This window comes from Rhinocladiella mackenziei (assembly GCF_000835555.1).
Source record: "Rhinocladiella mackenziei CBS 650.93 unplaced genomic scaffold supercont1.4, whole genome shotgun sequence".
Lineage (NCBI taxonomy): Eukaryota > Fungi > Ascomycota > Eurotiomycetes > Chaetothyriales > Herpotrichiellaceae > Rhinocladiella > Rhinocladiella mackenziei.
This window is the reverse complement of record NW_013550601.1, coordinates 3741814-3769274: the sequence shown is the minus strand read 5'-3', so window position 1 is coordinate 3769274 and position 27461 is coordinate 3741814. Positions and strand designations below refer to the sequence as shown.

The 27461-nt window shown below is 49.6% G+C and overlaps 11 protein-coding genes across 11 annotated transcripts; 6 read left to right on the top strand and 5 right to left on the bottom strand.

Moving 5' to 3' along the window:
• Positions 1-906: 906 nt before the first annotated feature.
• On the top strand, positions 907-2567 carry Z518_06465 (uncharacterized protein; the record flags this gene model as incomplete). The annotated part of the gene is made up of 2 exons (XM_013417275.1): positions 907-1217; positions 1274-2567. 2 exons carry the CDS (start codon positions 907-909, stop codon positions 2565-2567), a joined length of 1605 nt encoding a protein of 534 aa, XP_013272729.1.
• Positions 2568-4357: 1790 nt separating this feature from the next.
• On the bottom strand, positions 4358-5458 carry Z518_06464 (uncharacterized protein; the record flags this gene model as incomplete). The annotated part of the gene is made up of 4 exons (XM_013417274.1): positions 4358-4929; positions 4997-5074; positions 5155-5305; positions 5387-5458. The coding sequence occupies 4 exons, from the start codon at positions 5456-5458 to the stop codon at positions 4358-4360; spliced, it is 873 nt and encodes a 290-aa protein (XP_013272728.1).
• A 1000-nt stretch (positions 5459-6458) lies between these two features.
• On the top strand, positions 6459-8592 carry Z518_06463 (uncharacterized protein; the record flags this gene model as incomplete). Its single annotated transcript, XM_013417273.1, has 3 exons — positions 6459-6508; positions 6595-7831; positions 7930-8592. The coding sequence occupies 3 exons, from the start codon at positions 6459-6461 to the stop codon at positions 8590-8592; spliced, it is 1950 nt and encodes a 649-aa protein (XP_013272727.1).
• Positions 8593-10126: 1534 nt separating this feature from the next.
• Z518_06462 (uncharacterized protein) lies at positions 10127-11075 on the bottom strand (the record flags this gene model as incomplete). The annotated part of the gene is made up of 4 exons (XM_013417272.1): positions 10127-10156; positions 10215-10371; positions 10433-10751; positions 10826-11075. 4 exons carry the CDS (start codon positions 11073-11075, stop codon positions 10127-10129), a joined length of 756 nt encoding a protein of 251 aa, XP_013272726.1.
• A 253-nt stretch (positions 11076-11328) lies between these two features.
• Z518_06461 (uncharacterized protein) lies at positions 11329-12475 on the bottom strand (the record flags this gene model as incomplete). Its single annotated transcript, XM_013417271.1, has 6 exons — positions 11329-11593; positions 11655-11689; positions 11746-11809; positions 11870-12021; positions 12072-12259; positions 12307-12475. The coding sequence occupies 6 exons, from the start codon at positions 12473-12475 to the stop codon at positions 11329-11331; spliced, it is 873 nt and encodes a 290-aa protein (XP_013272725.1).
• A 426-nt stretch (positions 12476-12901) lies between these two features.
• Positions 12902-13730, bottom strand: Z518_06460 (uncharacterized protein; the record flags this gene model as incomplete). Its single annotated transcript, XM_013417270.1, has 3 exons — positions 12902-13161; positions 13207-13552; positions 13632-13730. The coding sequence occupies 3 exons, from the start codon at positions 13728-13730 to the stop codon at positions 12902-12904; spliced, it is 705 nt and encodes a 234-aa protein (XP_013272724.1).
• Positions 13731-13993: 263 nt separating this feature from the next.
• Z518_06459 (uncharacterized protein) lies at positions 13994-15904 on the top strand (the record flags this gene model as incomplete). Its single annotated transcript, XM_013417269.1, has 6 exons — positions 13994-14086; positions 14164-14301; positions 14349-14783; positions 14836-15257; positions 15308-15512; positions 15569-15904. 6 exons carry the CDS (start codon positions 13994-13996, stop codon positions 15902-15904), a joined length of 1629 nt encoding a protein of 542 aa, XP_013272723.1.
• A 226-nt stretch (positions 15905-16130) lies between these two features.
• On the top strand, positions 16131-18323 carry Z518_06458 (uncharacterized protein; the record flags this gene model as incomplete). The annotated part of the gene is made up of 5 exons (XM_013417268.1): positions 16131-16435; positions 16483-16516; positions 16649-17421; positions 17480-18181; positions 18254-18323. 5 exons carry the CDS (start codon positions 16131-16133, stop codon positions 18321-18323), a joined length of 1884 nt encoding a protein of 627 aa, XP_013272722.1.
• A 392-nt stretch (positions 18324-18715) lies between these two features.
• Positions 18716-19849, top strand: Z518_06457 (uncharacterized protein; the record flags this gene model as incomplete). Its single annotated transcript, XM_013417267.1, has 4 exons — positions 18716-18898; positions 18954-19290; positions 19357-19447; positions 19504-19849. 4 exons carry the CDS (start codon positions 18716-18718, stop codon positions 19847-19849), a joined length of 957 nt encoding a protein of 318 aa, XP_013272721.1.
• A 1783-nt stretch (positions 19850-21632) lies between these two features.
• Z518_06456 (uncharacterized protein) lies at positions 21633-22868 on the top strand (the record flags this gene model as incomplete). The annotated part of the gene is made up of 4 exons (XM_013417266.1): positions 21633-21645; positions 21691-21952; positions 22020-22521; positions 22575-22868. The coding sequence occupies 4 exons, from the start codon at positions 21633-21635 to the stop codon at positions 22866-22868; spliced, it is 1071 nt and encodes a 356-aa protein (XP_013272720.1).
• A 297-nt stretch (positions 22869-23165) lies between these two features.
• On the bottom strand, positions 23166-26866 carry Z518_06455 (uncharacterized protein; the record flags this gene model as incomplete). Its single annotated transcript, XM_013417265.1, has 4 exons — positions 23166-25835; positions 25944-26100; positions 26173-26471; positions 26534-26866. The coding sequence occupies 4 exons, from the start codon at positions 26864-26866 to the stop codon at positions 23166-23168; spliced, it is 3459 nt and encodes a 1152-aa protein (XP_013272719.1).
• Between the last annotated feature and the right edge of the window lie 595 nt (positions 26867-27461).

Here is a 27461-nt window from a genome sequence, read left to right as displayed (position 1 = left end):
CCCTATGACATTTCCGCCTGGAAGGTAGTCGCAGAGAAGACTTCGAGATGGACTGCCCAGCAACGCGTGAGGTCGATTTCAGTAATCTCATGATAGGCTCTAGGACGAACGATTAGTAGTAGCTAGGGATAGGAACCTGTCAAACTGGGTGCAACTCGAGATGTATTGAATGCTCTGTTCTCTATCTACTTGTCGAGGTACTGAGGCTTCTTTTATAGATATGCGAATACTACGTCGTTACGTAGAGCAACCATCAGTAATGTCGTCGTCTATGGAAACCTCTCACCAGTGTTTCAGCGGTGGGGACTATACGCAATAGCCCTTTGTTCAACAGAACCAGCCATGGTTTGTTTCTTTGCGAATTCTAGAGCACAGACACAACGCTCGAACGAAGAACGCATTCAGAGACTCTGATTAACTATTCAACCTAAAGCCATGGACCTGCGAGCAGCTGAGTGCGTGTATGCTGCTCTTCTCGTATTACTGTGCAGGGCGGTCCATGAACGTCGCCATGGGCAAAAGAGAGCGAGGCTAGGCAGAGTGTCCTGTTCCGAGCCTCCGAGCTGCATTAGGTGGCTTGGCTACCAACCCAAGAGGCTTTAGGCCATACCCAAGAGTCTCCATGTCCAATGAATCAAAATAACAAATGAACGCCTGAATCCATGAGCAGCCCTTCAGGAGACCGGAATCGCGGGTTATTTACGCGGGGTCCAAGTGTGGAGGGATGGATTCCTGCGGTTTAAATACCCCCTTAATAATTCTTGGGATCGGTTTCCGTTCTCGGCCTTCGGAAAGTTCATGTTTGATGCTCGACGTGTCGTTTGCGACTTGTCATCCCAGCACGGTGGAAATTTGACACCTCGCCGCCTGAAAAGAAATGTGACCACAACGCTGAACTTAACCCTGATGTCACCCGTGCAGGCTACACAAGGCCAAAGGCAAGATAGCATGGTGCAGTTGGCTTCAAACTCTCCAACGATCAAAAAAGGCAGAAGTCGCGGAGACGCAGTCCAGGCCACTCGCCAAAGCGACGATTTCCACTCTCCAGACGCCCAGTCAGGACTCCGAAAGAGGAAGAGAATCCGCCTGGCTTGCAGGTCCTGTCGGACCCGCAAACAGCGCTGCGATGGTCTGCAGCCGAAATGCAGCCATTGCAAGCTGCAGAAGCTGGATTGTTGCTATGAGTCCGCCAGCCAAAAAGCCGAAGTGTCTCAGTTGTAGGTACGATTTCACTAGGTCTAGTAATATGCTAACCACGAGACTTCCACAACAGGTACGTTCACAATCTCCTGATGCGAATCGAGAATCTGGAAGGAGAGGTAGAAGCTGAGAGGTCACGCAACCGGTTTGCAGCGAGCGGCCCTCACCGCGATGAGTCTAGCGACTTTGCTCAGCAGCCACCCATCTCAGAACAAGGATCCAATAAAAATCGAACAGACGATGAAAACGTCGGACTGCCAGGCGCATATCCTACCCCAGAGAGCTTGGAATTGCCGGTGAAGTGCTGTCTCGGTCCTACTTCCAACATTTCATTCTTAGAAACACTTCTCACACCGAATCAGGAGCAGCAACAGCAACCTGGCCGAGGTCGCGCTAGAGGATTGGCCTCTACAGCCAAAGGTGTGGACATGGCGTCCCAGCCGCCATCTTCACAAACCTTCGCTAATCTTAGCAGTCTTGCGGATTCCTGGCCTCAGCGACACCTAGGAGACTACCTGGTTGAATGTTACATGAACTTATGCTATCCGCAATATCCCTTCCTGCATGGGCCAACTATTCAAGAACGTTACGAATCCATATGGACTGCAAAGGAGCGTCAGAGTAACCTATGGACGGGAACCATCAACATTGTGTTCGCCCTTGGGTGCCAGTTCTCTCCAGATATCTCACCCCATTTAGGCCAAGAGTTCTTCAAAAAGGCAACGTCGCTGATTGACTTTGACCTGCGTCGTTCTGGAACGCTTGAGACGCTCCAAGCCTTGATTCTCATGAGCCTTTATCTGCAGAGTTCAGTCAATCTGGAACACTCATGGAATATCATCGGCGTGGCGGTGCGGCAAGCGCAAAGCCTTGGCCTACATTTGAGCAACACTTATAAGTCTTCATGGACACCACTGGCACGGGAGACGCGAAAGCGAGCGTGGTGGGCGTGCTATGTCCTCGACAGTACATCGGGTATCATGCTAGGACGTCCACAAATGATTTCTGATGACCATCATACATGGGTTGATCTTCCGGCGATTTCCGATGAGGAGCTGAGCATGAATGGAGCGAAAGCAGCGCCACCAAGTTCTCATGCCAGTGCAGCGGATTTAGAGCCTTCTGAATCCTGGACCGATGGCAAACCTTCAGAACTGACTTTCTTCATCGCCACAATCCGTCTCTGTGGATTGATGCGTGAAGTTACCAAAGTATACGACTGTCCCTTTGACCACTCGCGGGTGCTGGGCATCGACGAGAAACTATGCGAGTGGATTGCTCAATTTTCTCCTAATAGGTCCCCGAAGATTGAATCCAATGCCAACAAGAAATTTTGGCGTCAGAGGCAGGTCCTGGTATCACGGTAAGCGCTCTCCTATTCTTGTCCTCTGAGCGTGCTTTCGAAGTCTCGTGCTCATGATGCGCAGATTTTTGAACTTGCGCATCGTCCTCCACCGGCCTTGTGTCTCACAAGACGCTGTAGGCGCTACCATTACCCCGTACAATTCCATTCGTAGTGTTGCCGCAGCTCGCCTGGCGTCCCTACGTGCTGAGCTCTGCACCAATGCTGTGTCTGAGATAATTGAGCATATCTCCAAATTTTATGCACAAGGTTTGAACAGTGCTTGGTGGTATGACGCGAATTGTATGTCGACACGAGCTCTCCTTTCTCCTGCTTCCAAAATCATTGCACACGCTTTTACAATCGTGGTACTGACCGGAACTGGCTAGATCTATTCTCAGCCAGCACGGTGCTCCTTGCACAGATGCCGTACAAACATCACAGAGCCGATCATTACGGTCATCTCATCGGGCTCGCTGTGGATGTTATGCAGCGCATGCAGCATTCGGGGAAAGCTCTTGCCGGAGAATATCTCGGCATGTTGGAGAGACTGAAGCAACAGGTCGCCACTCAGATATCTTCACAATCCCACGACGACGACCAACATTGTCCACAGCTGTTACACGCCTCAAACCTGCGTGAGTCAGGAGCGGTTGATGATGGTATAGCGGACAGATATAATCGTGATGCAGAAATAGGTCATGTCCTCGAGTCTACACAGTTTGACGCTGAAGAACCTCAAGGGATGACTATCAATGATTCCCCGGCGACATTGGGCGAGATAGATTGGAATGCGTCGTTGGAGTCATTGTCCTTTCCATGGAATCTATGGTCGGATGCCACGCCACATAACGACGATCTCATGGCTTGCTTCGCAGGCTCCATGGAACTCAACCCCACTTACAATCTCTGACCACTGGATTATTTGCTCACGATAGCTTTGCTTGGTAACTGGTCACACTACTCGATCAGTATAGAAGGGCGGCAGCTCGCGACTTGGGCAGATTTCGAAAAAGTCCTGGTCCATTTCCTATGCCTAGGCTTACTTCAACAGTCTGGCTCATCCGGGCGATCCTATACGGCGCCACCGACCCTGAGAGGAATTTATGGACAAAGAAAAATCCACGCTTATGTATGACCCACCGAGCAAATGGTTACACAACCAGAACCTGTATCTGTTGATCCCATTTTCGGGAAGGGATACGTAGGACAATCCGTGCGCACTGCTTGTGGCTCTGTTTGTCGTCGTGCCGTTCGACAAGTGGTGGACATTCCAACAAGCCCGAGTTGTACATCTACCTTTCCTCCTTTATAATCTTCCAATCTATGGAGGTCTAGAGTTTTCGTATGCTGAATGAATTTGTTCCTAGCCAGAAACTAAGGGTAGAAGGTTCCGTCGTCGGCGCCGAGCGGAAGAACCCCTTTAAAAAAGGTCGAATCCTCTCGGAATAATGTTCCGTCATTATTCCGAAACCTACGGTAAGGCCGAAGTATAACAAGGGGGCCTTCTCGATGTGGTTAAGTCACCAACCCTTGGCGGTGGGGTTGAGGCGGAGATACTCGGGTGCTGAAGACCCCAGGTTTCGATCATACTGTATGTCGCGGTGTAACTTGTCCTTATTCACCCTGATTGCCTGCGGGGTAGAGTTGGAAGTTGAATACAAGAGAGCGGAGCCATAACGACGACTACGTCTTGTATAGTCTCCAAAGCTCATAAAAGGTTCGACATTTACCATATCTGTCTCCTAATCCGCGTCTGAGCCATAACGCAATTCACTCATAGCTTAGCTTTGCTCGCTCTCTCCTTCGATTTTGCTATTGCCTGCTCAGCTCAAGGACGGCGAGTGGAATTGCATAATTTCCGAAAGACCTACCGCGAAGCATGTCTATCTGTTGCTGGAACCTCTTCGTGGGAGCACCCTCCACGAATCGTTCCGCCAATGCATCCGCAGCCTCATGCACAGCCAGCAGGCGTTGATTCATCAGTGGAGCATTCTGTAACCTCTTTGCTTCCATCATACTTTTCCCGTCATTCACGCGAAGCTGTGCTTCGAGAAATGCCTGAACGTTCTGGTGAAAATTAGCTGCTGGGAAAACTCGATTGACGATACCCCACTGGGTTAGTTCTTCGACCGAGCATTTGCGGCCAAACATGAAGAAGTCATTGGTGCGATGTACACCCATGGAGTGTGTGAAGTGGGTTGCGGACCCGAATTCGGGAACCAGGCCGAGTTGACTGAAAGGCGTCTGTAGATAGGACGACTCGGATGCTAACAGGATGTCGGCGACGGCTGGGAACCATGCAGCGCCTGCACCCACGGCAGGTCCATTCAACGCAACCACCAGTACTTTCTTATGCTTGATCATTGAGCGCAAGAGTTCCACAGCTGTGTAGAGCACATTAATCACTATCAAACAGGTGATAGGTGGGATGAAGTCTTTCTTACAGCATACCTTCCGCGAATCGGGCCATATAGGCAGCTTTCTTTCCAGCTTGACTTGGATATGATTGCTCAGACCGGTTTCCTTCCGCTGGAGATTGTGCACAACGTTAGTCCGGTTCGCCGAGGACAACTTGTTTCCTCGAGAGGAGGACAGTGAGAACTACGTACGTAGGACGTCTGCCCCACTGCAGAAAAATCGCCCTTCGCCTGTGATGACGGTGAAAGTGGTATCGGGATGCTCATTGAGTACTCTTAGAGCAGTCAGAGTGTCAATCCGTAGATTACCTCCAATCGAATTCAGAGATTTAGGTCGATTGAACTAGTCTTTCATCAGGCTCTCGCTCTCAACGATGTTTAAAGTGTTGGCCTTCTAAGGGAGTGACCTCGTCGCTGAGCTCACCTTGATTAGTCCAATCTGGCCCCTTATTTCGAAGACTATGTCCGTGTACTTGTAGGCACTCGGTGCCTCCATGATGCTCTGGAGTAGGGGCGGTATGATCAATTTGCAAGAATTGCTTCGCCAGCAGAAAATCCGTCCAACATCCCATTAATGAATAGACCAAGGATTGGTGGTCGCAGAATTAGGCAATCAGCAAAGCCAAGCGCGCAAGCTAGAAACCTACGCTTTGCATTCCGAACACGGATGGAAGCCGAGTCGATATTCAGGAACTCAGATTACTTGCCGATGTCAACGCCCGAGGACTCAGCCGCTCGGGGCTCCCAAAATTCAGGAAGAAGGGCAGACCCCTGGTCAGCCGGGAGACCGAGGACGGTCTGTTCCAGGTGCAGTTTAGCTTCGCTTTGGCTCTCCCTTGTCAGCATCACTGGGCAACTCCGCATTTCTCTCTCCCATCTGCCCCGCAGACGACGTCGCTCTTGAGTCACTCGGGGTTGTAGAGTTCTACATACTCACATTGAAGCATTCTATCAGTTGAGATTTTGTGCCTGCAGCAGTGATGGCCTCTCCGAATCTTGCTTGTCTAACTGCCGTCAGAAGAGGCCAAACACCCGCCACGAAACCTCGGGGGAAGAGATTGAAATATACACCCCGTGCCTGGTGAGTTTGCACCTGTATGGCGACTGAGCTCATTAAATGGCTGCATGCTGACCGGATATTGTCTAGCACGGAATGCCATCGCCGGAAAGTCAGGGTAGGCAAGCTGTGCGACTGATGTTCACAAGGCCGCAGCCTGACTTTTTGCATATAGTGCAATGGGATGGAGCCATGTTATAACTGCGTTTCCGCAACAGCCAAATGTGTATATCCGTCAGAGCCCCCTCGACCAAGAGGGCGTGCTCGAAAGGAAGGCCCAAAAAAGCAAGTGTCAGTGTTTAATCCTGCTGAAAACTGTTACGGTGAACAACTGGTACATGGTGCCCCAGCCTGACGCCGACCTAGGACAAATCCCGCAATCTCCTATGAGGCACAGCCCACAATTCCTTCAAATGCGGACACTCTATTTGAGCGCCTCATGCGCATAGAACGTGATGTTCAAGACCTTCGAGCAGTTCAACATACTGCGTAAGTCGGACTCAGTTGTTATGGTTCCCCATTCTTTGACAATACAGAAATGTATTTATCAGTGCTCTGACCTGATCTACCATCAGTGAAGTCTCACCGTCGAGTCTTTCCGATGAACTTTCCGTTTCGACCGAGCTGGAACTGGTCGAAGAAGAGAGGATTGACTGCATACACTCGGGCCATCGTTATTACAACTCATTCGCTGTCCAGATAGAGACATTGAAGAATGCAGCATCACGCGGCACGTCTGCTGCGTCCGGTAGAGAATCTCTTCTGGGGACGGCGTCAAATACAAGTCCGTCTGCCTCTGCTCAAAGCTGCCGCCCGCAAGCCGCTCGAAACAACGTCAAGACTTTTATATCTTCATCGACACGCCTGAAGTACCTACTGAACCTCTTCTTCGAAGAGTATAACTTCCTCTACCCATGCATTGACCGAGATGCCTTTAATCTTCAGTTACAGTGCCTTTTGCAGCACTATTCGCCCGATCAGGACTGCTTGTATCTGTCAGATGCGGATCCTGAAATGCTGATCTTTGCGGCCTTGACATGCATGGTGCTTGCCATCGCAGAGCACATCGAAGCTGATGGCCACTTCCCGACGGACGGGAATCCGCATGAGCGGATTGTCCGTGGACAAGCCTGGTATCGAGAAAGCGCAAGGCTCCTGAGTCTGTCCTCGCGACACGCGGACAAAATCATAAACACTGTCCGGCTTTTCATGCTCGAAACACTCTATATGTTGATGCGGGAAAGTTTCAGAAGATCATCACAAGTATTATGCAGGGCCGTGGAACTGTCATTCTCTCTTGGGCTGAATGACGAGTCCACGTGGACTAGTTGCTCTTGCGCGGAAACTCGATCTCGTCGCGTTCTATGGTGGACCATATACTTTTTCGACCGAAGGATGGCGTACAAGCTTGGAAGGCCATACATGATTCGCGATGCTGAAGTATCGGTTGCCGATTTCACGGCTGACATACGGGCAATGGAAAGCTCGCGTGCTCATCTTCCGATTCTCCTCATTGGAGATTTGAACGCTTCCGGACCTATTGCGTCAACACCCCTCGACTGCGATTGGATCCACTACCTACAGTTTAATATTGGGTGGGGCCGCCTGTTCTCAAAGGCGTGGGATTCTCTTTACAGTCTGACCAGTCCCAGGGCTGGGATTATCGAAGAAATCGAGATCATGGAGGCTTTGTTGGCCAAGCTTAAGAGATCACTGCCGCCAGGGATGAAATGGCAGGATCCAGTCAGTTCAAGCAGCACGGAGGCTGATGTACCAGATCAAAAAGTTCGCATGAGACTGGTGATTTATACGGTGAGTATTCAACCGTACTTCTCACCACCATTCAATCACCTCTACAACCTGCCAAAAGCGATTAAATCCTGTTAATTGCCTTACTAACAAGACCGCAGAGGGCGAATCTCTTGCAGATGTTGATACGGAACAATCTTCACTTGCGAGGTTGCGAGAAAGACTGCGAGTGGGATTCTTCCCGGAGTGATCGGAGTTACACAACCCAAGTATGCCACAAGCTTGCCGCTTCCACCGTTCAGGCAGTTGTATCATACGTTCGGACCCGACGCCGTGAACGCTCGTTTGGCACGTATGCCACGCTGTGTATCATTGAATCGCTCTACTACATGCTGTCTCTGCCCTCTACTGAGGACAACATCGGAGCTTTTGATCTCGAGGCCACTAAGACCTTGTCACTAGAACAAGCCTGGGAATGTTTAAATGACTTGAGTCGTCGCCAGCTGACAATTGCTACCAATGCATTGAAAGTACTGAAAGGAATTATCGAAAGCAGGATTGGCAATCAGCTGTCGCTCGGAGAGCAGCCAACCGCAATTTCTTTGAACACACAGGACCGTCAGCCCTCCGTTGATCAGGTCATGATCAACAACGTTGCGTCCCAGCAGGAAGACCATGCCAAAACCACGGGGTGTCAGGATCTTGACTTCTCTATCGATCCTCAATTTACATTGCCGGTCCTACCTGGGCCAGAATTTGATGATGAATCGTTGATGGGGACTGATATGGGAATTTGGAGTACTGAGCGTATGATGTATACTTAAACGGTCATCACTGCATATTCTTTCCAGCCTGAACATGCTTCTGGTATTCCAATAACAAGGTCACCGTTCAATATTCCCGATCCTAATCAAAGTTTCGAGCCAGGCTCCCGCGGTTTCAGCCGCACATTGATTTTGTTGTGGTCGAGAACATCGTAGACAAGTTTCCCGTCATCGGATACGATCTCGCCTCGAACAAGCACCGCCGTCTGACCGATAGAAATCACTTTGCATCGGATTTTTACAGTAGTATCTGTTTATTGGGAGTATCCTCGTTAGCGAAGAATTCTTGAATCGAAAAAGAGGAGAGATGTTGTAACTCACGCCCGGGTGGTGCACGAAGACATGTGACCGAAAGTGTCCGCGTTACGCCGCCAGTCCATCTATGCGAAATGTCAGGAATGTATCACGAAATACAGTCTCCTCCATAAACCGTGGCTAGATGCTTACTCCCAATAACCAGGAGCAGCGTGCGGCGCTATCGACAGCGATGTGCACTGGTCTGTCCTAGGTCAATATAATGGTGATGAATAAGCTTCCGGGAAAACTGATCATACCAAGGATGAGCGTCGCTGCTCCTCCATGTAACGAACCTGGGAATAGATGTCAGCACAACATCGGACAGAAGTCAAGCTGATCGCCAATCGCGGTCTCACCTCCAACGTGGAGAAACTCGGGCCCCAAAAGCAGGCCGAAAACAACCGTGCCGTCTGCTTCAATATCCTCAAAACGAAGATTATCCATGAGAGTCTTTTCGAATCCCTGTTACCAGTTCACTCCGATTAGTGCGATGCTCTGAACTGATCACATTTCCATGAACGGCAGGAAGGCTTGGGTACATGGAAGTTTCTCTCTCTCATGCGCTGGTGATAGCTAAGCCAGTATTCAAATCAGCTTCAAGATTAAATCGTTGTTGGAAAAACTACCGATCCCCGTACGTTTGCATCAAATCTGTTATCGCATCGTGGGCCGCTTTGCCCGTCTTGGCTGCTCGGCCCATTTGGACGATGGATAAGCCCTGTAAAAAAAAGGCGCTTGGGCCAGTTGGACCAGAGGATTCGAGCACAAGAGCGGTCTGATCAGGGGATGAATGCGATCAGATGTTGGCGGAAGCTTTGTAGCAGCTAGGCAGCCCTGACGAGTTGAAGAGAAAAAGGAGTTTCCTAAACGAACCATGTTCCGAGGAATAGGCCGCTTCCGAGCACCAGCGATGCCGTGGAGGATCTCTACGTGAGGGTCGGAATCAAGCTGTTGTCCGCCGTACGCTGAAGGCGATCGGTCGACGCTTTGACCAGTCGCAGCAGCCATGCATCGTAGAGTCGAGCGCCTTCAAGCTCAAAACTCCAACAACACTATTATGCTCGCACCGAAAAGGGGAATTTGTTTATACCGTTCGAGAATGCTCTGTCTAATATGGAAGATAGGTTACACCAATTTCGGTCATTGTTTGGACGTCACCGGGAATGATAGAGTGCATTTTAGTTTAACACTAATATTGATCGAAATTTTGATGACACTCTGCAAGTGAAGCCTTTCACTAAACGCGACCTGCGTCAATGTCAACTACCTGGAAGACTCTTAGCCCGAATTCCTACCAAAGTTTGCTCGAATAGGTAGAGACGTACTGCTGAAGTTATAAAGGAGCTTTTCTCACTAAGGAGGAAAAGTATTACGTTGGCAATCTCGCTCGGATCAGCCAGCCTTCCCAAGACATTCGACTTTCTCCAGAGTTCACGGGTGTGTTCTGGGAGGCTGCTGACCATGGGAGTATCCGTGACGCCGCTAGATAACTGCGGTTAATGGCCTTGACTGACTGAGGGGATGACTTAAGTCGAAGACATACGGAGCAATCGCGTTGATCCTGACTCCATAGCTTCCCATTTCCTGTGCGACCGATTTTGTAAGAGCGACGATTGCTGCTTTGCTGGTGCTGTAGGCCGCATTGAAAGGCGCTCCAATTCGTGCTGAGACACTTGAGGCGTTGACAATGGAGCAGCATTTTGGATTGTAATGCTGTAACTCGGCGCGCAAGCAGTTCTTGACGCCTCCCAAGTTGATCCCAAGGACACGATCCCATTCCTCATCAGTGGTCTGCACAAGGGCACCTGTATGAGTTTCGCTCCGCCGACCAGAACCAATTACTCCAGCCAGGTTGGCAGCACCTATAGCGAATTGGGATTTTTAATTAGTCAACGAATAGAAAATGTAATTCACATACACATTCAAGTCAACCTACCATCAAGTAGCCCGTATATTTCTACCACGGTCTGAATAGCTGCATCGACTTCGGCAGAGGAGCGGACATCGCATTTAATTGCCAGAGCTGAACCTCCGGATGATTTGATCTGTGCCTCGACATCGAATAGACTTGGGTTCACATCGAGAAGAGCCACTTTGGCCCTTTCGGAGGCAAGAAGGAGTGCTGTGGCTTTTCCGATTCCACTGCCGGCGCCTGTGACAACAATAGTTTTCCCAAAGAAAGACATTTTTAGACTTCGCTCAGGCACAAAACATCCGTCGACATTGACTGGCCGCGTAGGGTTCATAGGACAATTAAAGAGTAGTTTTTATGGAATCTATATCCTGCATGTCGTTCCGGTTCCGAGGTTTGCATATAGATTGATCTCACGTGGCTAATTCCGATCTTGCAGTATCGAGTCATGACACTACTCAGAAGAGACTTTCTTAGAGGTGTTGCATCGCATACGCCTAAGATCGGGGCACGATTCAAAATCGACCCTATATCCATCTTCCTCCAGTGACCTCAATTGTCTGTCCATCCACATAGCTCATCAAAGGACTAACAACAGCCAGGACTGCCCCAGCGGCTTCGAAGGGCGTGGCCGCCCTCTGTAACGGGATATCAGCATAGCGGTTGCCAGTCGCAGACTTTTGCGTAGCGCCGGGAATGCCCAATGCCACTTGGGTTCCATCAGACAAAGTCATAGTATGGCCCTTTTCCTTCCCAGTTGTCAGTCGCGTTTCTATGTGACCAAACGATACACTGGATATTTTCGCGTTGTTAGCATCAACCTCCCGAGTTATCACAAGTACGTCGAACTCACGTATTGGCTCGGACACCGAATTGAGGGCCCCATTCCTTTGCTTTCTGGTCAGCAAAAAGAATCGCTGAACCAGGAAGGGTGGACTTCTAACCTTGCATATTGTTTTCGTAAGGCCAACGAGACCGGCTTTGGCCCATGCATAGTTCGCTTGTCCTCTGGTCTGGAGTGTTAAACCTCTCTATTCAGAAGTGGATCAAGATGCGCTCATCACTTACGCTGCGCCGTGTATTCCGCTTGCACTGCTGATGTTGACAATACTTCGCGGTTCACCGTCTTTCACACGAAAATATGGCGCGGCTTCGCGAATAATCCTGAAGGGTGCACTGCCGTGGATGGCGACCATCGCGTCCCACTGTTGATCACTTGTCTGCAGAAGGTCAGTGATCGACAACCTGAATAGATACGAGACTGTTTTACCTTATGAACTACCGCATCCCATGTATAGCCTGCATTATTCACAATGATATGAAGTTTGCCGTTTCCAAATTTGACGGCTTCCTGCACTAATTGCCTCGTGGTGCTAGCGTCAGTGATATCGCCCGGCACAGCCAACGCTCTCCCGCCAATCAAAGCGTTGAGCTTGTCCGCCACCGCATTCGCCTTGGCTTTGCGACGGTTAGATCTATCGGTACGATCAATGGAGGCAATTTACCAGCATCAATGTCTGAGATGATCACTTTTGCTCCTTCGTTGAAAAATAATTCAGCAATGGCAGCACCAATACCTTGACCAGCGCCAGTGACGATGGCGGTTTGACCAGTGAGGTAGCCGCGTGGAGGAATTAAATGCCCAGTCAACTGCGAGACTCGATTATCCGCCATGGTTGGTACAGCAAATTGATGCCCTGTTTTTGCTCTACAGCAGCTTCGAAGAAGAGAAGTCCTTGAAAACAGCCCAACGCCTTGTCGGTAACTAGGTTGGAGGTTTCATTCCGAGGCGGAGGTAGGACTGGCGGCTTTTCAGGAACTTTGTGCCGAGGAGCACTGAAAACCCCTTTCCATACTCGAGGGAACCTAAGCCAACATCCTGGCGTGGAACCCAATAGGAGAACATGTTGATAGTCTAAGAGAGAAACTACCTGTAAGCTCGCGCCACTGTCGGTCCGAGAAGGTGAAGGGAGTTAGAGTATGGTAGAGTCTCGAGGCGGTCGCAAATCGCCTCGTGTCTGCGCTTGGAGCATCATCTTCTATTCAAGGTTTCTTAACTAGCTTGTACTTGAGAGAAATATGATTTTGCTCTCCCTGTCTTCATGACTCAATCGCCTCATAAGACGGCCAACTGGTGGTGTCGATTCCCGCCCATTGTGATACTTTCTTGCAGATATCTAGGAAAACTTCTCCATCTCTTGCGCTCACTCCTAGTTGCCGGAGTATTTTCATGTGAGTGATACTCGGCGATCCCCCAGCAGGCAGCACGCTAGCTAGGACAACAAATTCGTTTTCGATTGGAGTGAGAACACTCAAATCGCCTAAAAAGTAGCCGTAGACGACGTATCTTAATGTCCATTCTAGAAATGGTCAGCTACAACTTGGTTAGTAACAGGTCCACGGACCTAGTTCGCTGTGGTGGCTGAAGCGAGAAAATATCTTTGGCTCCATGTCCTGAAAAGCCTGCTTGAACCAAGATTGTGATCGTTGCGAAGGGAGATCCGGCTCATTTATGAGTCTAGCTCTCCGGATGTTGCCAGCTTCACCATCTTCCTGGTCTGCAGCTTGGAGGCTGTAAGACGCAGCGATGGCACGAGGCATACCGATCAACGTCCAGGACTTTATGATGACTTCGCGCAGTCGAATCGAAAGATTCTGGCGATAGACCTCGTCGAATTTGGCCTGTGCTAGTGCATACTGGTATAAATCTCCAAACATATCACCTTTACCAGCTGCTGCCAATGAGGTGGCCTAATTCATGTCAATGAGAGTCAAGATACTTATGCCGTACCAGTAGCAGCACCAGAGAAGATACATTGGTGCTACTCACCACCATTATGTACCAGCTATTCTGTGGGAAACTTTGCGGTATCATCTGTTGTACCTCCTTTAAGACCTCAGGGAACGACGTCGTGTCGAGAGCCGCCATGTTGTCCTACCATAAAGTTTCATCAAGAGGTTCGAAACTGGCTTTGGAGCGAAGAACGAATTTTGGCACTGACCAGAAGGGCGGCTTGTAGAGAGGCGGTTTCATGTGGATGCTTCCGTTCGGAAGAGATCAAAATTCATTCCGCGCACCCTCGGCTCCCATGGCCGACGGCATCTTCATATTCTCCAAATGCTTTCAAAAGTCTGGAAACCAGGGTGATAACACCAACAATCTTCATTCGCGCCGCTAGTCCTTTGCCAACTATGCTTTTCAGTCCACAGGTCGAGGTTCCGATCTCTACGCAGGATATTGCGTCCTTCGTTCTAGACAACCCAAAGTATGATGTCGATAAGCCGGTGAGCAATCGAGCTATTCCACGTTGTATCTAGAAGACCAGCCTGGGCTGACATAGACTTCTCCTCTACACATGCAGATTTACATCGACGCGCTTGATCAATCGCGATGGTACTCCGGGCGAAAAGCGTATACCGCAGTGCGACGGCTCGTGGCAGGTTTCCATGCGTTGGGGTTGAAGCAAGGGGATTGTGTGCTTATAAACTCCATGGCCGATGTAAGTTGAGCACTCGATGATGCTTTGTAGCAAATATTGAGGGATAGATCGACTACTCGATTCTTTTTCTCAGCATCATCGCCGCCGGAGGAATCGTTTGTGGATCGAATCCATATTATAGTGAAGCCGAATCTCTTCACCAACTGAAGCAAGTCACGCCTAGGTTTATTTTCACGGAGGCTGAATTCCTGGAGAAGATGCAATCTTGTGCTGCAAAATGTGAAATTGGCTACAATCGTATATTCATCTTCGACCATGGAGATCCTACAATTCCCGGAGGCTTTCGATCGTGGAGACAACTTCTCGAATATGGAGACAGCGATTGGGTTCGGTTCGCCGGCGACAAAACTTCTAGGCATACCGTAGCTGCATACGTGATGAGCAGCGGTACCACCGGCCTTCCTAAAGCTGTTATCCTATCTCACCATAACATCGTGGCTGCATTGACTCTAGGTTATGATCAAGAGAGGAAAGATTTTGAGGTATGCCGCGAAAGAGACCCAAAGTGCACCAGATCATAAACTAACGTTAGAGGTTCGGCGAATCTTGTGTCTCCCCCAATTTGCTACTGCCGCCATATATTCCAATCACTTTTGTCCTTTGCGTCATGGAGAAGTCTGCTTCGTGATGCGTCGATATGAGACGACAGCATTCCTGCAGAATATTTCCAAATTCAGCATCACCGAGATCAGTGTCCTGCCCCCAATCCTAGTGCAAGTTCTTCAGAATTCGCTTGCGACAAAAGAAACGCTGAAGAGTCTACGATATGTGCATGGGGGAGGTGCGGCAATGCCCAAAACCCTTGTGGATAGGTTGAAATCTTTGCTTCCGAAAGGCACCCCTTGCACTTCCATCTGGGGGCTTTCTGAAGCGTCTGGCATTGGGACATGCTTCTTTTGGCCAGAGCATGATGATACAGGCAGTATTGGAAGGCTGTTACCCGGGTTATCTGCCAAGTAAGCACCGTGCGAGACCAAGCTATAGCCGAGCTAACATGAAATCTTAGGCTGATTGACGGGGAAGGAAATGATACGAGCGAGTTTAATATCAGAGGAGAGCTATGTATCAAAGGCCCGACAGTTATGCTTGGCTATCTTAATGACGCTGGGTCGACGAACGCGACAATAGATCCGGAAGGTTGGTTGAGGACGGGCGATATCTGTTATTGCGATGCACAAACTAAAAAGTGGTACATCGTCGACCGCATAAAGGTGGGGAAATCCAAGAGCTGTAGTGTCATTGCAGATGAGCTAATATTTACTTGTAGGACTTGATCAAGGTCAACGCATTTCAGGTTGCACCTGCGGAACTTGAAGAAATCCTACTCCAGCACCCGGATATCGCTGACGCGGCTGTGATTGGCATCGATGTCCCAGAAGCTGCAACAGAGCTTCCGCGAGCATACGTGGTGCCACACCAATCCGTAGGCGCTGACTTGACCGAAGACATGGTAAAAGCATTCGTTGCCGCAAAGGTGGTCAAGTACAAACGGCTAGAGGGCGGCGTGAGGTTTGTTAGTAGCATACCAAAAGCTGCCAGCGGAAAGATCCTCAAAAATCCACTCCGCGACTTGGTCAGAAAAGAATCAAAGGCCAAGCTATGATGGAACAAATGGAATATTGGATGGTGTCTTCAGGGAGACTGGTAAAACCTCTCTGAGCCCCTCGGAATAAATTGAGCAGACCCGGATTTTTCGGGGCAAATTGATCTTCAGTCCTCTTAGCCTCCCTATAACATACGGAATTATGGAATAGAACATGCTTCTTAAAGACGGATATTTTGAACATGTGACCCCTCTGAGAATCCATTCCTTCCTCTCATGATTCACAATGTCGGCCGACAATGAGACAGCTGCTCACAGAGCAGCCAAATGCATACGCACACTAGCCGACAAATTCCCAGAGTCCTGCGGCGCGACTGAAGCCTGGCGAAATGTCGACGACGTTGCTTATGCCCTTTCGCAGATCTCTCTCTTTACACCGAGGCCCGTCAAGATCATTGCGATAGGTGCCGGCTTTGGTGGATTGGCGATCGCCCACGCAGTGGAATCCGGTGCTCTTCCGGGAGCCGAGCTGACAATATATGAAAAAGATGCTGGGATTGGAGGAACCTGGTTCGAGAACAGATATCCAGGGTACGTGTTGAGGTGTGGATGCGTCTTTCGTCACTGACGTCGGACAGGTGCGCCTGCGACATTCCTGCCCACAATTATCAGGTAGGTCTCAAGTATCATTGATCCCCGGAAGTTATTTTTGCCCTCTTGAGAGGCATCTCTTATTACAGTATTGACACGTGGACCGCCCCTGTTCAAGATTACAGGGGCTCATGTGCTGATAGAGAATCATAGTTTTCGTGGGCACCTAATCCGTATTGGAAAAGCTTCTACGCGGACCGGAGCGATATTCACAACTACATACAGGCTGTCGCAGATCAGGGTAACTTGAACAAATATATTATTCTGTGTCGCAAAGTCACAAGAGCCGAGTGGAACGAGGTGAAGCAGCGATGGCAAGTCACAGTGCGGAAAACAGACGGCCGGGACATAGCTATTTCCAGCCCTGGAATCACTGAAGGAGAAATCGAGGAAACCATCAACACCGAATGCGACATTTTGATTAACGCCGCTGGATTTTTCAACAACTGGAAATGGCCCGCCATTCCCGGCCGAGAAAGCTTTCAAGGAGAAATTTTTCACTCAGCTGCTTGGCCCAAGGATGCTGAGAAGAGTCTCGACGGTATGGTCGTAGCATTGATCGGGAATGGTAGTAGCGGCATTCAGATTTTACCCGCCATCATCGATCGAGTAAGTAAAATCTACGTGCATATTCGCAGTGCGACCTGGGTGACGACGGGCCTGGCGGAGAAATTCGCGGGCCCGAATGGCAGCAATCTGGTGTTCAGTGAGGAACAAAAAAAGCGATGGGCGGATAATGTGGGCGAATATCTTGAATATCGAAAGCAGGTGGAGGATTCGATGAGTTCGAGGTTTCGCTTATATATGGCGGGCTCCAAGATTCAAGAGGCAGCACGAAAGTTTTCCACTGAACAAATGACCAGCAAACTGACCCGAGGAGGAAAGTCGGAGCTCACCGAGCTTCTTTTGCCGACCTTCGAAGTCGGGTGAGTCCGGCTTAGTGTCCACGTCTTACGCTTATTTGAAGTCCTAATTCGCCTACAGGTGCCGACGCCCGACGCCAGGAAACGGATACCTCGAAGCTCTTTGCTCCGACAAATGTGAAGTCGTTTGGGGTGACGTCTCTGCTTTCACCCCTGACGGACTGCGCACTTCTGCCGGCACAGAGTCCAAAGTTGACGCCATCATATGTGCCACGGGGTTCGATCTCTCCTGCGTACCAAGATTTCCCATAATCGGGAGGAACCAGGTCAATCTGCAGGATAGCTGGAGGAGCAATCCGGAGTCATACTTGTCTGTGACCACAGCAGACATGCCAAACTATTTCACGATCCTCGGCCCAGCTAGCCCCCTTGGTCACGGCAGCTTGGTCCCTTCAATCGAATTCGTGACTTCTTATATCTGCGACCTTGTGCGAAAACTACAAACACAGAACTATTCGTCTGTGTGCCCAAAGTCTCACATACCAAGGGCATTCCAGAGGCAATCGCTGGCCTGGCTTGAGCGAACTGTCTGGGCATCAAAGTGTGCTAGCACATTCAAGAACGGAACAGTCGACGGCAAACTTGTTTCTCTACACCCTGGTTCGAGATTGCACATGTTCGAACTATTGAGCACTCCTCGATACGAAGATTTTGACTGGACCAGCCTTAGTCCAGATCCCGACCTCGCTTTTGTCTGGCTCGCGAATGGATTTACAATTGATGAAGACGATGTTTTCTATAAAGGAAGTCAAGCTGACTTGACGTAAGTTCTATGATTCAGGCTTATCGCGGTGTTTTATTTTCCTCATGCTGACCATGATCGGTATTCACACAGGTATTTCTTGAATCCACCTCCTGGATCGAAGAATATACGACCGCGTGAACAACTCAATGGTCCTATGTAGCGAATATAGCTTGATTATGCAATATTACTAGAATCAGTAAATAGGGGCCAGGCGGAATATATGTCGTGATTTTAGCGCGACCAGTTCCCATCCTGTACTGTGTTCAAGTTTTATTGTATTCTGGCGTAGCTCCAGTTTTCAGAAATGCTCTGATAGGGTGTTGCTAAACCGCGGATGGCTGTGACGCAGGCGGAAGAATCGGCTACATTATTCCGTGCCAAGGCCGTTGAGATTTCGCAGTTCCAGCAGACATATTTAAAAGATTTGTGGTATCCCTTGAAACAGCTCTCTGCCGGACTCATATTGATCATATCGACCATATTCGTGGTCCTCGCTAGACATATAATACGATGGGTCTAGAGCCTTGGCTGGGATTTGAATTTCCACCAAAAATGGTGGCATGGCACAAACGCGATGTGCTCCTCTTTGCCAATTCTATCGGCGTGAAAGCTGCCGACATTCATTTTCTTTATGCAAGTGCTGTCATGTGTCCTAAACGTGTCCAAGGTGCTAAGATAATTTTCAGGAACTACACCCAAACTTTCAAGTATTGCCGTCGTTTCCCACAGTGCTATGTAAGTGAAGTTCAAAGATCGTCTACTGGGCGACGTTCCGTCCGCTTACTTCGAGTCAGCCCAAAAGGGAGATAACAACGAAATAGTGGATTTCTACAGCAATTTCGACAAGAATAGCGCGGGTGCACCTATCCCAGGGGTGCCCAAATTCGACATCAAGCGGATGGTCGATGGGGGAAAGAGCATCTCATTTTTGAAACCGATACCCTCATCCTCTGCCGGCCGCCCTTTTGAGCAGCGAATGAAAGTCATTGGCGTTTATGACAAGGGGAAGGCCGGAACGGTGGTGCAAACGCAGACTGACCTGGTAGACATTGAAACCAATGACGTGTACACGAGAGTTATCGGAAATAACTTTTACATTGGACAAGGCGGATGGGGTGGTCCTAAAGGTGAGAACTCCCGCCGAGTCCAATGCTGGGTTGATTGCGAGCTGACTCAACACCTCTATTTCTCAGGGCCGTCGCCTCTTGTTTTCGCGCCTCCCAAACGTCGACCCGACTTATCATATCCGCTGGTCACTACCGAGGAGACTGCATTGTTGTATCGGTCAGTTTACCCGTGCCATCTGTTGTTGCACAAATATAAGAATTCATGGCATTTAGACTGAACGGTGACACAAACCCGCTTCACGCAATTCCCGAGCCTGGGCGTCAAATGGGCTTCAAAGGAGCCATCATCCACGGCCTTTGGACATACAATGCGACACTCTATGCTGTGTTGAGGGTGGCTGGAAATAGTCAGGCAGCCAATATCAAAAGCTTCGAAGCGAAGTTTGCTTCACCTCTAAATCCTGGGGATACTGCGATTGTTCAGATCTGGCGGCTTGGACAGTTAGATCCAGATGGCTTTGAAGAGATTAGGTTCGTGGTTCAAAATAAGGACAGGAAGGAAGTCCTCACAAATGGCCGAGCGTTCATCAAGCGTGTGGCCGGGGCCCATAAGTTGTAGATAACAGGGTTCTCACTTGTTTACATACTCTGTCTATATTGCTACAACTTAATTTTTCCATTGAGTTTTGTACTCTCTGATTTATTCTTTATAAGTCACTGCAAGCTTCGTAGCTAGATCGCTTCTTAGAGCCCTTTTATTCTCTTGTAAACTTCCTCGAGATATCTGCACCGGAATGCTTTCATGGCTGATTTGGAATGTTTCCATAATTAATTTGTAAGTCAAGGTTTCATATCACAGCGGGTGTTACAACAGTTGTGTCAGGGTGGGGACGTACGAGGGAACGAGAGTGGAGATCCGACTAGAGTACAAGACGAGAGACGAAGAGCAGGAAAGCAGTGCAAAGCTATCCTAGATACTTATAGCCAGCGGTACAGTCATGCCGCAAGGCTACCACGCAGGCACACGAGGCTATCGACAGCCACAGTGGGCCTGCCAAGACCGTTCGAGGGGCTTCCAGGTTGTGCCATGACAAGTTGTTACACTCTGCTACTGCCTATCGTTGCTTGTTGCCTAGAATTACTCCTCGTTCAGATAGATTCAATTAATCAATCCTCTCTCGGTCCCATAAAGGGTGATCAATCGAGCTTGTTTGGGTGGTCCATAGACTGGATCTGATGGGCGACGGGGGATTTCATCGGATCCAATGCGTGCATCATGTCAAGTATGATCAATCGAGCTTGTCAGGGTGGTCCACAGACTGGATCCGATGGTCGAAGGGAGGTGTCGAACAGAGCGAGATGCGGATAGAAGAGGTGAAAACTCGTGCACCTATGGGTAGTGGGGAAGGCCCCCTATATATGCCAGAATAGGGGCTCTTGGCACTAGTCACCAGCTGTCTGACAGGAGGATTTCATCGGATCCGAACACCCTGTGCGGGCTAAGCCCATAGGGGACTAGCTAATTACTACGCGCTACCACCGTCCCCCACCGGTTCATCCATGGATCATGTCAAGTCAAGAGGGCGGTCCCCGGGAGGAGCACGTGATCCCGGAAAATGGGCGACGAGGGGGGTCCACAGATTGGATCCGACGGCGAAGGTCCCGGAAAATAGTTAATCCCGGTCCATAAACGAGACGAGACGAGCTAGGGTTTTGCCCGAGCTCAACTAGTCTCGCTCAGTCTCGGCTCGTCTCGGCTGGTTGAGAAGTCTGGCAGATAATCCTTGGAGGGTTATCAACTCTACAACGTGTGCTCCTTGTCCAGTCTTGATGCCGCCCTCCCTAGATTCATGAGTCCTCGTACGGATGTCACTGTCCACTAAGCGTCTGAAGTTGATCTAATGTAGATCGAATGGTACGTTTCACCATAAGGTATAGCTAACGGAAGCTGTAGCACAGTAATATTCGCTAGTACGATGTCACATGACCTGAATACGAACACCATGTGATTACGATAACGACGTTTCATGCCATCTAACTCGCTCCAGCGTCCTAGCCAGCGGAATAATTTGTAATGCAAGGAAATAGCGGCCAGTAAATGATTCCGAGGAATAATGCCTGGGTGGTCAGCTCGGAGGCTCGGAGGCTCGGACCACGTGATAAGCGTGTCTGGAACCGCAGCAAGTTGAATGCATGGCTAGCCGAGGCCCGGACATGGAGAAGATTCGCGACCTCCTCGGTGTCTTGACCTTGTCTCCAGGAAGGTTGTGGGAAACTATCATGAATCCTTGACTCGATATGATGATTTCTCTAACGCCGTGGTGGAGGAGTTAAAACCTACCCTTAAGAATCATCCTAATTTCTAGCACGCATCTACGGTACAAACGAGATTTTCGACCAAGATGAGCTCTCGACGTAGGTAATCCACCTCAGGAACCCGCCTCTGCTAAAAATGCACAGAGAAAATACGGACACCTCTAACGGACCTGTTTGGTGTAAAGCATCCTGTAATGCTCGCTGGCATGGGAGTTGCTGCAGGACCGAAGTTGGCAGCTGCGGTCACTAATGCAGGTGGCATCGGTGTCATTGGAGGTCACGGATACAGTCCAGACGGGCTTCGTGAACAAGTCAAGGAGCTCAAGTCGTACTTGATTGACAAGAACGCACCTTTTGGCGTCGACATTCTACTTCCTCAGGTGGGAGGTAACGCACGCAAGACAAAGTAAGTAAACGACGAGACTGGCTGTCAGACCGTCACCGTGCTCGAGATGTTAACGTGAGTGGTAAAGTTACGACTACACGAAAGGCAAACTGATGGAACTCATCGATGTCGTCGTTGAGTCAAAAGCCCGCGTCTTCGTCTCTGCGGTTGGAGCGCCCCCAAGACAGGCGGTGGAGCGTCTCCATGCCGCCGGAGTCTTGTACATGAACATGATCGGGCATCCCAAGCATGTCCAAAAGTGTTTGGATCTTGATGTGGATATTTTGTGCGCCCAAGGAGGAGAAGCTGGTGGTCATACTGGCGACATTCCCTTTTCTGTGTTGATTCCAGTCGTGGCAAAATTGCTCAAAGGGAAAAAAAGTGCTTTGACCGGCGTTGATGTTCAACTCGTGGCAGCTGGTGGTGTTTCCGGTGGCGAAAGCTTGGCTGCTGCTTTGATGCTCGGCGCTTCCGGCGTCTGGGTTGGAACGAGGTTCATTGTTGCCCATGAAGCGGGAGCATCCAAAGCTCACCAAGAGGCGGTCTTAACTGCGACTGTTGACGACACTATCAGGAGTATTATATTCTCGGTATGTATCTTTTCTGAAAACACGGGTGCCCTTTAGATAACAACGGAGTCTAGGGACGCCCTTTACGGATACGCAAAACTCCATATATCCTCAACTGGGAAGAGAATCGGCAGCAGGAGATCAAAGCTCTAACTGGAAAAGGCATTCTCCCAGTCCAAAACGATGCAGAGGAGCATCCAGATGATGAAGAGGTTCTAGACAATCTACACCCGTATCTCATGGGCATTGTGGCTGGCACGGTGAACCACAGAAGTAGCGCAAGGGAAATTGTGGATGAGTTCGTGGACGGTGCAGTAGAAAAACTCCGGTTGGGGAGTGTTATGCTTGTCAATGGGTCGAAGCTATGAAGCTATGATGTAGACGAATTAGGCCCCTGCGGTTGTTACAACCCTTGATCGAGCATGGATGGAGTCCAGGACTTACAATCGCCACTTTCTTCGTGATGATTCCAGGTTGAAATACTCGAAAGAAGCTCTATGCCATGTTATCTATTTTAAACATCTTCCTCCCGAGAAAATGCTCTCGGCCTAAGCGGTTTGTGGATTATGGAGATTCTAGGAGCCCTCTCAGCCAATGTGTGCATCGATCTTACGTCAATCGATGCATAACACATTCGAGGCCTGCTATGATACCATTCTATCTGATTACGCCGATCCGACTTTCACCTTCAGATTCAGATTCAAATCACTTAACCATCGATTTACCCACTCTGCCCTCACGGGTCCTATCTTCCTTAGAATAGGGCTGCCTTTTTGGGTCTGCTCAGTCAGGTATTTCGGTCTTGCTGCCAAGGTTTCGTCTCGTCTCAATAGTAGACTCTGGTAGAAAGGCAGGATCTTGGCCGCAGGATTGGCTGCTGCATTGATATCCCCATCAGAGTCAGAGCTTGAGCCTACTAGCTCAATCCACTCCGACAACGGAACTACCTTGTCGATTGCAAGGGAGTGTTGCACAACGGGCAAAATGTCTTGCTGCCAGGTTACAACCGCACGGTTGATGAGATGGTAAACGCGTGAAGTCAAAAGGATGTCACCTCCCCCGGAGTACTTTTGGCGTTCGATTTCCTCGTTGTCGAATTGCAAAAGCTCGATGACAATATTGGCCAGCACGTTCACAGGAATCCAGTCAATGTTTTCCATGCGACCGAGAGTGGCGGGTAAAGCTTGCACCGTGTTCGAGCTGATTATTAGACTTGGGAACCATTCTTGGACGTTCCAAACCTCCAACTTGACTTTATCCTCCGCAGCATCCACATTCGGCACCGGTCCAGCAATTTGGCCAACACGAAGGCTTGTTGTGGGTATGCGGCCTTTCGATGATGCCGTCGCGGCGTCAAGGATGCGCTCTGCAATGTATTTAGACTCGCCATAGCCCATGTGTGATGGCATAGAATTGTCCTGGATTATCTTCTCCGGAACTGATTGCTTGAGCCCCCCAGATGTTACCGAAGATAGGCTGGATACAAAGACAATGTGTGCACCCCTGAGAGAGCTTGAGCTGAAGTCTGTAAATCGACGGATGCTGGCAATGTGGTTTTTCTCAAAAGACGAGACCGATAGGTTGAAATTCACTGGCCAAGCGTTTAGGATCACATGTGTGACTGACTGAAGCAGGTGCTGGTACGAGTTTTCCTCTAGACCTAGGCAATGTGCCCCCAGGTTTGTTGTCCGAAGGAATTGAACACGCCCAGGATCTGCCAATTCTGTGGACAGCTTTCGATTCACAATTGTCTGCTTCCATTTGGCGGCTGCATCGGCGGACCGATTTAAGCAGATAACCTGTGAAACTGATGGATGATGGAGAAGGCTTTCAAGGATGTGTGATCCAAGTGATCCCGTTGAACCTGTCAAGATGACGGTCCAAGCCTTCTTCCTAACGACGCCGTTGGTCTCACTTGTGGTATTCGGGGAGGTTTGGCGCTCCAGAGCATTTCCAAGGGTCGCGGATTGATAATCCCAACCGTGTGTCCATCTGTCGATAATCTCTTGAATCCTATTCTCTCGATTGTCGGTTTCGTGACCATTTCGATCGTTTTGTAGACCAGTTGTCTGATCCGCAATATGAGCCTGAACGATGTCGTTCAGCGCTTGCGACAAAGAGTCGATCGTGGGATTATTATAGATGATCTTTGAAGTTAGTTCGGCGATTTGGCTGAGATTCACAGAATCCTTCATCGCTGCCCTTATGGCTCGAACAATGCGGACAACGTGGAGTGAGTCCATCCCTAGCATGAACAGATCAGTATCCTGAGAAGGGTTGGCAATCCATCCCGTGACATTCCCAACAAGACGCCGCACAAAATTCTGAACTGAGCTGAGATCACGGAGATCAGTATCCTCGGGGAGGTCACTGCGGTCGACGTTGTCTACCTCACCCTCTATCCGGCGATATAGTTCATCAATCTCTTCGCTATACAGGTCGGCTGTTGGCTTTCTTCTAACGCTGAGCTTCGGAGTACGAAGGAATGGTTTCTTAGGTGACGAAAAGAGTATCAGGGACTTCGTAAGTTGTCCGTATTTGGGAGAAGTCTTATTTGCTGCTTTGATGGTGGGCCAAATAGCTTGCAACAAGTCCTTTTTTTTGTCCTCATTTTCGACATCTATGCCTCTGACTTCCAAGAGCAGGGCCGGCTGAAATCGTCCTTGTCCGACGATCAATGCACCAGTGATAGCAGGGTGCGCCTTTGCGATATGTGACTCGATGTCGACTGGATTCAACTTTTCACCGTTGGACAGCACAATCACATCGTCAGCCCTACCGCGAGTACGCCACAAATACGGCTTGTGAGGGTGCTGCACGTAAAGATCTCTTGTTGGCCACTCGGTGAGCTGGGGAAAGAGCTCAAAAACAGGCTGGATTCCAGGAACATTAACGTCGATCTTCTTGATGAAAAGCTCGTAGAGGCTGCCCGAGTCATCGATAGGCCTCATGTCGGCCCCACTCCACCGATGAAAATGGAAATATTGCCACTCCTGTTCTGGATCATCAAGTTCCACCATGGGAATCAAACCTACTTCTGTAGTACCGATGAAATGAGGACAACTTTTCTGGCGCGTGAGTAAAGTGTCGCCGCAGTACTTGCTAAGCGGTCCGGAGCCGAACTGCACAAATTTCAGGCCGGCAAGTGTGTCGAAATATTCAGGAACACCCAACATCTCCTCGACCAGAAACGGAGGGATGACAGTCCCATCGCACTTTCCATGGCGCAGAATCCCATCGACGACCGAGGCACTCAATGGAACAGCAGGAGGCTGGAACACCATCACTATGTCGTGGTAAAGTGACTTCAGCAGACCCAACAAGATTCCACCGGCCTGCGATACGTCGGACCGTTAGCAGAAGAGAACCTCTCAGCTGTACTGGAAGTACATGGTGAAAATTTGTCTGGGGGATGGGACTCTCAATGATAAGGGGGACTCAACATGAAAAAGAGGCATAGCAAGAAATAATCTGCAATCGCCGTCGAAGGGCTTGCGCGTGAGAACATCCAACTCGCCCGCTTTCGGGTAGTGCTGGATCACATCTTCATGGAAGCCGTATCCCTGGGTTAGGGGGATCAGCTTGGGCAAACCGGTTGTGCTAACTCACGGGTCAGCTACTCGTAACTCGCAGCTGTGCTCAAAATAGTCTCAGCTAGTATGTGACGCAAACCTTGACGTATGAAGCATGACCAAGGGCTCCCATCTTGCTTCTTCTAGCGTCTTGCTGTACCGGAATGGTGGCGTCGGCTCATCTTTCAATAGCTCAGTCTGTCCCGGAACCACAGTCAATGTGTCATTCCAGCTCTCTGTCTGGCTGCTGTTCGCATCCAAGGTTTTAAGTGGTCTATTCTCGACCAAAGCTTCCACTTTCGCCTTTATCTCGGTTGCACAAAGCCACTTATGGCAATTTGCCTCTTTCATGACTGCATATTGTGCCTCGTCACTATTCCTCGGTGAGAGGTATAACATCTCTTGCCTGTCAGTATCACGACATCTCTGCTTTAAGCGTCACCTGGTTTGATTCAACTTACCTGAAAACCTGCCTTAATGGCCGCAAGACTAAAAACGATATACCTTGTGTCGGGAGGCCCAAGGTATGCTAGAGGCTCAAATGGTCGAAGTCTGTTTGGTCCAATGACATTGTGCATCCACCATGCCGCCCTGTCAATGGCGTAGTTGAAGCGCCGGTACGATATGTCTTCATACCCAGCGCTGGTCGTTTGAGAACTGATAGGTATAGAGCCCCATATCTTATTTGGTTCCGTTGATGCCCGATCGGAGACTAGATTTGGGAGAAGTCTAGGCAAGGGAAGAGTGGCGACTTCTGATTCGAGTGTTGTCGTAGGAACAGCGTCTCGTGCCATTGTGTTGATATTCGCCAAGTTATGTGATAGTGGGTATTGTGCCTAATCAGGCCTAATCAGTTTGGTCGAGCACAACCCGTTTGGATAAGAACAATAGAGTATCGTATCGCCATCTGTTGGCCCCAGAGTTAGACCACACTACGGGACAGAGATATAGGACATGCAGCTTCATTTGCGCCGAACAGTTTTTCCGAATCAAATTTCCGACGACACTTCCTACGGCTACTGCCAGGAAATCTTTGGAAATGATGGGTCTTCGGGATCGATGCAGATTCGCTTCCGCCGATGCGCCTGTTCGGAACCTAGGAGAGAGCACTCCTGTCAAAAAGGAGTTGGTATCGCTAGCATGTAGGCTGCGAAAATGGCTATATCACCTGCTGTAACAAAGATTGGCCACAGTTGAAGGTACCCCTGTGCTCAGGAGGTTGGCCTATGATTGACGTAATCATCCTAGCTTCCGACCCTGAGCTTTCCAGTATTATATCGGGGATGCGGTCATGTCATGTCCAAAGCAAGCCCCTGATCTGGAAAGGTAGATTAGGCTTCCATGTGGTGTGTGGAGGTTCAACCAAAATCCTGCGAGGGTCCTTTGGGA